At 46.1% G+C, this 8,940-nt stretch overlaps 3 protein-coding genes across 3 annotated transcripts; 2 read left to right on the top strand and 1 right to left on the bottom strand.

The window, feature by feature from the left end:
- Positions 1-1,312: 1,312 nt before the first annotated feature.
- Positions 1,313-3,358, top strand: SAMD00019534_036020 (hypothetical protein; the record flags this gene model as incomplete). Its single annotated transcript, XM_012904494.1, has 3 exons — positions 1,313-2,101; positions 2,207-3,032; positions 3,078-3,358. 3 exons carry the CDS (start codon positions 1,313-1,315, stop codon positions 3,356-3,358), a joined length of 1,896 nt encoding a protein of 631 aa, XP_012759948.1.
- Positions 3,359-3,468: 110 nt separating this feature from the next.
- On the bottom strand, positions 3,469-4,052 carry SAMD00019534_036010 (hypothetical protein; the record flags this gene model as incomplete). Its single annotated transcript, XM_012904493.1, has 3 exons — positions 3,469-3,540; positions 3,618-3,782; positions 3,864-4,052. The coding sequence occupies 3 exons, from the start codon at positions 4,050-4,052 to the stop codon at positions 3,469-3,471; spliced, it is 426 nt and encodes a 141-aa protein (XP_012759947.1).
- Positions 4,053-6,121: 2,069 nt separating this feature from the next.
- SAMD00019534_036000 (hypothetical protein) lies at positions 6,122-8,911 on the top strand (the record flags this gene model as incomplete). Its single annotated transcript, XM_012904492.1, has 1 exon — positions 6,122-8,911. A coding segment is annotated over one exon (2,790 nt), but the record flags the coding sequence as incomplete, so codon positions are not given.
- Between the last annotated feature and the right edge of the window lie 29 nt (positions 8,912-8,940).

Here is an 8,940-nt window from a genome sequence, read left to right as displayed (position 1 = left end):
TCAATGGCACTCTATGAATTGGATTCACATCTGAGTACCTTCAACTAAAAATCATTTTTGGAATAAGCCCAGCGATAGTAATGTATGGCAGGGTTAGACAATCTTAAGAAATTGATCAGAGAGTTAGAGAATATTATGATTCCATGTCCATACACGACTCTTCTTACTTCCCATCAATCTAACAATAACTCAATCAATCAATCAGATATTTGGAATTTCAAAGACCCAATCTCATTCAATTCAATCCTAAATTAATGAGTTTGTTTCTGTAACACTCTAGTCAATCAAGTACAATTTAAGGAGATACAACATCAATTTGTTGGATATCCCTTTTATATATATTATTTATTTATAGATATATAAGAAATGGGGCAAAATCCATTTGAGAATAATAATAATAATAATAATAGTAATATAGAATTGAATCAGATAACAAATCAAGTTCTACCATATCAATTTATACCTCCACCTCCACCTCAACCTCCAACATTACCATTAGCCAATGAATCATCTTTCATTCAAATCCATCAACAACATCACCTAAATACACAATCAATCACACTTTCACAACAACAAATACCATCTTTTCAACACCTGGAAAAAGATAAATTAACACCAGTACAATCTAAACAAGAACCAAAAGATAATAATATCGATGTACACAATCCAGACCTACCTTTCAAACAACCTCATACACCCAGGAAGTACCCTGCACCCAATTATCCACCAATCCAATCCTCGTTCACTCCATCAGATCTCCATCTACAACATGACCCAACACAATATAAACTAATGTTAGGTGATATGTAAGTTATCAAACTTGATAAAACTAAAAGTAGTTAAATAACTAACACTCTATTGTTTGATTGATTGATTAGACCATCAGAGATTGTATGCCCAAGATGTCAAGAGTATATTGTAACAGAGACACATTATGTAATTGGATTGTTGGTATGGGTTGTAGTTATAATATTAATAATAATTGGATGTGTATTTGGTTGTTGTTTCATACCATTTGCAATGGATTCTCTAAAAGATGTAGTTCACAATTGTCCAAACTGTCATCTCAAACTCCATCACTATGACAAACTATTTGGAAACTAATAATAAATAAAGTATCTCCATAATTGTAATGACCCATAGACTTTCTTGTCTACTGATCAGTACACCTTCAGATCAAACAAAACCAAACTTTGATCATTTTTTTCAAAGGGAGGTTCCTATGATTTTTGACAAAGTAGGTCCATTCATCTGACCAGACGACTTCAAGCAAACAATCAAACATACTTTACACATAAAGAAAGAGTGAAGAATGAACAAGTCACACAACACACCAACAGATACACAACAACAACATGACACTGATGCGAGTTGGGATGACAGCTCTGCCCCGACAACACATTACCCATTCTCATGTGGTGTGGAGTATAATCACGTGAGCGACTTGCCTAGTCTGGTGGCCGACACGACACTCGACTTCTTGGTCATACCAATCGCTCACCCACGCTACGTCCGCTACCACGAGATGCAGGGCAACCAGCCATTCACGCGCTCCGACCTATTGCTCGACTCATCACAATGGAAATCGGCCATCGTGCCCAAACTCTCAACATGGTTGGATGTGGACTCGCCCGACCAGCAGATTCGCAAGAGCAGCGTGGCGGCCATGCGCCAAGAGATATCATGGGCGGCGCATCTTGCCGTGCCAGCACTGCTGATTCCGCCACCCACTCGTCTGTCACCCGCATACGCACAGATCATCAATCAGACGCTGCAATCACTGACGACGATGCGACTTTGGATGAGGATACCGTTGGTCGCGCCCGAGCAGCAGATCGACCGCGTCATCACAGGCAACGACGAAGCAGATATCAATACATGGACGTGGTGGAACAACTTTAGACTTCTTTGCAATCACCATCCCTCACTACACCCTGTTCTGGAGATCACTGCTGACCTTCCCTCACAGGACATCCTCGATCAATGGCTTGGCGAGCCTATCAAATGTGTCTTTGTACCAACCAGCATATTCATACCCAACAAGAAAGGATATCCAACGCTCACAAAGAAGCACAGGGACCTCCTTGGACGGATATTCAAAGTATGATATCAAACAGACTATCATGTTGACTGGATTCCCACTCAATCAATCGATCAATCAATCACTGGAACTAACTCATTCATTCATTCAATCAATCAATCATAGTATAACATCCAATTCGTAATCAGTGGCAATGTTGACAATGTGGCAGACTATTATAACTACTTGTATCACCTTCATCAGACTCAATCACCAATCACAGAGCTGGAAAGCTTTGAACAGCCATACTTGGACTATCTCCAAATGCCACTTCAGCCACTGATGGACAACCTGGAATCACAGACTTATGAGATATTCGAACGCGATCCAGTCAAGTACCTCGAGTACAAGAACGCCATTGCCAAAGCCCTGGTCGAGCGCACCGCCCCCGACTACGTCTCGACCGTGATGGTCGTGGGAGCAGGTCGTGGCCCGCTCATCAAAGCGGCCATCCTGGCGTCACAAGAGGCGCAGCGCACGATCAAGGTGTTTGCCGTCGAGAAGAACCCCAACGCAATCGTTACTCTGAGGAACCGCATTGTAATGGAGCAGTGGCAGGACATTGTGACTATTGTCGAGTGCGACATGCGTCACTGGCAAACCACCGAGCGCGCCGACATCATGGTGAGCGAGTTGTTGGGCTCGTTCGGCGACAACGAGCTCAGTCCCGAGTGTTTGGATGGCGCGCAGCGTTTCCTGCGAACTGACGGCGGCATCAGCATCCCCGCGTGGTACACGTCGTACTTGGCGCCCATCTCCTCGTCCAAGCTCTACAACGAGGTGGCCTGCTGGAATCTCCAGAAGCACTTTGAGATGCCCTATGTGGTCAAGGCACACAACTTCTTCCAGATGGCCACGTCGCAGCCACTCTTCACCTTTGCTCATCCAAACGAGGAGCTGCAGAAGCAACAGATGAAGGCTGGACCCCAAGGCGCCAACATACCTGTGGACGTTGATAACACGCGCTATGGATCGTGCACATTCACCTGCCCCACAGACTCCACCCTGCATGGCTTCATCGGCTACTTTGACTGCTGTCTGTACGGCGACGTGCATCTCAGCATCAACCCGGCCAACTTCTCCACGGGCATGTTCAGTTGGTTCCCCATATTCTTCCCAATACGCGAGCCAATCAATGTCAATGGCAACAACACAATCACTGTTCACTTTTGGCGCAATGCCACCAGGGCCAAGGTATGGTACGAGTGGGCTGTCACATCACCATCAATCAGTGCCATCCACAATCCAGGTGGAAGATCATACTGGATTGGACTTTGATCAATCAATCAATCAGTCATGTCGCTGGAGTTGTTGTGTATGTTTGAGTAACTTAATAAATAGCCATTGTCGCACTCTACTTTGGAGTCTCCATTTATTCGATCGATCGATCAATAGTAGTCTCCCTTGGTGTCGTTGACCAACTTCCATCGCAGAACAAGTGAGAATACAGTAGCGATCAACTAATGGACAACAACAAATGTAATGTGTTAGCATCTGATCCAATCATTCAATCAATCAATCAATCTCCAATACATACATTGATAAAGAGCAAGACGGCAACTGGTGCAAAGTAACCAGCTGTGTTCTTTGAGCAGAGGAAGTTGAAGTTGTTGTTCTCATCATCACAGTTGGTCAATGTCAATGATGTTACAATGATCTGAGCCACTCCAAAGATCAACATTACCATGTTGGTCATTGCGAACTAATGAGTTTGATTGATTGATTGAGTTTGAGTAAGTGTTTTGTTTGAGTTTGTGTTTGAGTTTGAACAATGACAACATACATAAAGGAGTAAACCTCTGTTCTTCTTAATAGCAGAGATAAGACCTATAACGGCCAGCACCAATAGGATGAATGCTGATGCAATGTAGAGTCCAAAGGCTAGCCATGCCTTTACGTTGTAGGCCTCCACCATGTAGATAAAGTATGGTGCTGTCAGACCACCCAGTGCAATTGCACAGAAGATCACCATAATCCTAAGGAACATTTCAAGTTTCTTGCCCATCTTTATATCTCTGTTGTATTGTAATTCTATTTATATATATAAATATATCTGATTTATGTTTTAGTGTTATTGATTGATTGATTGATTGAGTGAGTGATGAGTGTGATTGATTGATTGAGTATAATGATACAGTTATTATTTGTTTGAATGAATGAGTGAATGAATGTATGGTTGATCGATCGGTCTTCAAAACTATATCCTATTCAAAAACAAAACGGTATAATTATTATTATTATTATTATTAATAGGTGAGTAGATGTGGTTTGTGAGAGGGTGTGCATTGGGGCAGACACAGTGTCAGACATGATCAAGTGACAGTGGGGGCTGCAAACGTGTGATCAAAATGATCTTTTTTCAATTATTCAAATAAAACACATTGATGTAAGAAGTGATTGATGGTGAGGGGTCGTTTGGTGTTTCTCCCTCTGTACATTGTTGTGTCAGTGCCTTTCGTCTTCCCTACACTTTGTTAGAAAGTGCTGACATCGAATTATTTGTTCAAGATCATAGACCAGATATAAACAAAAAGTACTCTCCAAGATCACATGAATGAATGAATGAACAGAGTTGGCCTGACCTGTCTCATCAGTTTAATTCCCAATGTATGAATGAACTACATGACCATGGCTAAAATATGAAGACAACTGTGGCCAATAATAACAACAAGAGTATGAATGTGTTGTGAGAGTTGAATCCATTGCTGAACGAGTCGTTGGTTGTCTGTCCTGTTGCAGTGTCTGTCAGTCCAGTCGCAGTGGTTGTCAATGAGAAGGTGGTGGATGTGGCTGCTGAAATCGGTACCTCCTTTCCATTGATCACAACAGACAGATCATTCAAATAGCTATCCCTCGAGACAACATTGGTGTTGCTATGCACAAGTGATGAAGGATGATCAGTTATTCAGTCATTCCGTCAATCTTTCACTTAGGTATGGTTAGTATAGATCAATCATTGATGACTATGTGTCCTAGAAAGATATCCATTTCCTGTATGATTTTGATCAAGGATGAATGAGGACTTGAACACAAATTTATATATACAAGTACAATGAAAGAGTAGGTCCCTTTAGTTGTCCAAACAGATACAATCCTCTGAGATGCACAAGGATTGTCATACAATGTACCCCACCAACCCCATCACACATGCAAGGACCGAACGATTTGATCACAAATCTAGATCTAACTTTTGATTTGGAATTTTTTTGTTATTGGACCATGGTCACTACCAATTCGCGCCTTCTCCTCCACTCGAAGACCTCCATCAAACATAAACACACACAATGGGCAATTGATCAAATAATTGCTTGCATCACAATTTATACATATAATATAACAACAAACAAAGACATTCAATCACGCATCATCAACTCAAACACTCTCTTTATTATTATTATTATTATTAATTCACACACACCTTTCGCGCCCAAAGCTTGAAAGATTTGATCGGGTGATTGTTTGTGCTAACGGGGTGATCCAATCAGTCAGTCAACTAGTCTGTCAGTTTGAGCGCACGATAAGCCTAGCAACAACAACATCAAACAGTGTGCACTGTATCCAGAACTAATAACAGCATCAACAACAACAACAACAACAACTACAACCTACAACATCACCAACACCACTCACTACAGAGAACCATCCTATTGCGCGCCCATCCTCATAGTCACATTTAAACAACAACAAACATTGTTTGCATTACCTGAAAAGAGATATATAATATAAATAATTCGAATATCGATCATTGTTTGAAAGGAATAATAATAATTACCAACAACCATCAACATCGTTTGACTTGTATTTCTAGCTTGCCAACACAATAACAACAACAACAACGTCATCATCTTGTTACACTTGTGTAAACACATATATAATACACATACGGCATGACGATGAGTCAACTGGAAGATCTTCAGAAAAGAGTGTAAGTCTCGCGAATCCATTGGTCGAGGGTCCGCCAGACCACCCCCGCCCACACATGTTTCCGCGTGTTTCCGTGTGTTTCCGCGAATGTCTACTAACGCCACACTCAATCACTCACTCAATCGCTCATTCAAATCACTTAGATATACAGTATGGGCCAATAGTATATTGAAACAAAGAGGCTTGGTCGTTAATGACTTGATGGATGACTTTAATGATGGAGTGTTATTGATCATATTGATGGAGATATTGACGAATGAACGAATTGAAGGCACTCACTCGACGAAACAACGACCAACAAACAGATTGCATATGCTCAATAATGTTCAGGTGGCACTGCAGGCGATTGAACGCGCTGGCATCAACCTGGTCAATCTGCGCCCAGAGAACCTGGTCGACCGCCACACCAAGATGACCCTGTCGCTGCTCGGCAGGATAATCTCCAAGTTCCACATCCAGCTCTGTTTGAACGATGAGGACTTTATGGATGCGCAGTCATCGTCCTCTGCCACAACATCCACGTCGGACTTGGGTCAGATGCAGACGGCCGACGGACCCTCTCACCCCCTCAGATCGTCATCTGCGAGAGGCTCACAATCAAACTTGCTCAACGCGCTCACATCCTCAATGACGACGACAACGACATCAACATCGACCGCGACAAAGACGCCACGCGAGGCGTTGCTGCGGTGGTGTCGCCGCGAGCTCGAGCCCTACGGCCTGAGCGTGAGCAACTTCTCCAAGGCCTTCCAGAACGTCCAACTGTTTTACGCGCTCACACACAGCCAGGCGCAGACGGCCATCGATCTGGACAAGTTGAACGACATGGACAACATTGACGGTCTCAAGCTCTGCTTCGACATTGCAGAGAAGACGCTCAACATCCCAGCCATGCTGCCGCCACAGGCAATCATCGACGGCCAGCTGGACGAGACATGTGTCATGGCATACGTAGCCTGCTTCCTCAATCTGCAGCGAGGCGTCACCACGGGTCACTCACGCACCTGGTCCGTCGGCTCCAACAACTCGCAGGCCGGCAACACAAACAACAACAACATAAGCGGCAACAATAACAACAGTGGCGACAACAACAGGTATAAGCGAGCATCGCTCAAGCGCGTCGAGCCACCACACACACCAGAGAGGAACCTGCACGTATATACCAATGGAGGCAGCAACAACAGCAGTCCATTCTCGGCTGGCAACATGGTCATGTCACCGAGCTCCACGTCACACACACCAAGTGCTCTTGGCCTGGCCAGCGTCAACAACAAGTTTGCGATCATGGAGATACTGGCGACGTTCTCCAATGAGCTGCAGCGCATTACACGCGAGCACGAGGAGATGCTCAACAAGACGGCCGCCAAGCTCGACGACCGCGTCAACCGCCTGGGCGACAAGCTCGACCAGCTAGAGGTCAAGATATCGGCCATCAAGACGGCCGCATTTGTCGTGTCTGGCGGCGCAGCCGGCCTGCTGAGCGCGAGCAGCGGACCAGATAGCACATGCTCGACCCCGCCCCTGTCCGCTCTGGACGCACGCAACGCCAAGTCAAAGAAGGATCGTCTCGGCGAGACCAAGGAGGAGCGCGATGAGCGCCGCGAGAAGCGTCGCAGCAGACGCAAGGAACGCGAGGATCGCAAGATCAAGGAGGAGCGCCACAGCGTGTCGAGCATCACGCAGTCGCTGTCGTCGAGCAGTCTCACTGAGCTCATGGCCACCGCCACCAAGGAGGACGTCATTCGCATCACACGAGTCCAAGCAATGGTTCGTGGCTACCTCGCCCGCCGCCACTTCAAGCGCGCCAAGAACAGACGCGACGTGGCGCTGGAGATACTGCACACAGAGCACACCTACCTGCAGAGCCTGGAGGTGCTGTCCAAGCAGTATCTGGTGCCCCTGCGCGAGAAGTCCGAGACGCTCGGCCTGAACGTCGACAACATCAAGACGCTCTACAACAACATCCAGGTGATCACCAACATCAACAACAGCCTTTTGATCAAGCTACGCGAGCGCATTGAGGCGCGCCCATGGCACGTCGAGACGCAGTTTGGCGATATCTTCTTCAAGATGTGCGACCTTCTCAAGTGCTATATCGCCTATGTCAACCAGTACAACCGCTCGCTGAACTCCATCAACGAGTTTGCCAAGTACCCGGCGCTAAGCGAGTACATGGCCGCGACGTTCCAGCGCACCAACCAGCAGTTGCGCGATCTCATCATCATTCCCGTGCAGCGCATTCCGCGCTACGTGCTGCTGCTCGAGGAGATGGTGCGCGTCACCGAGCTGACGCACCCCGACCGCGCGCAACTGGCGCTCTCGCTCACCAAGATGCAGGCGATCGCCGACCACGTCAACGAGAAGCGTCGCGACTTTGAGAACGTGCAGCACGTGTCCCTGCTGCAAGACGCCATCCTAGGCTTCAACATCATGGACTACGCATCACTGCGCTACATCATGGAGGGCGAGCTGCAGTTCAATCTGCCGACGGCCTCGTCGGGCAGCGGCTTTGGCTCGACGCTGGCCGGTGTCGTCTCGGGCTCTGAGCACCGCGCCGACCACGCCAAGTCTGGCGCGACCGTGCCCACCGTGCTCCACGTCTTCCTCTTCAACCAGATGCTCGTCGTATGTAAATATAAGAAGGGCAAGGACAGCTATGCCAAGCATCTCTTCTCGTCCACCACCGATCGCAAGTCCAAGCATCCCAAGTACAAGTTCATCTTCAAGCACAACCTCAACAGTGACACCAAGCTGTCGCATAACAAGTCGGAAGGATGGTTTGGCGTGGACTCCAACTCTGAGTATAGGAAGTTTGTTACCAAGACCGTCGCGGAGAAGGACATGTGGATTCAACATATACAGTCTTGCATCACCAAGGCAGCCGAGAACAAGATGTCCAAGGTCATCAACTAAATATAAATATTATATATTTAAAA

Source organism: Acytostelium subglobosum, assembly GCF_000787575.1.
Source record: "Acytostelium subglobosum LB1 DNA, scaffold: scaffold6, whole genome shotgun sequence".
In the NCBI taxonomy this organism is placed as follows: Eukaryota; Evosea; class Eumycetozoa; order Acytosteliales; family Acytosteliaceae; genus Acytostelium; species Acytostelium subglobosum.
Note: the sequence above shows the minus strand (reverse complement) of the source record. Positions and strands in the feature narration are given on the sequence as shown.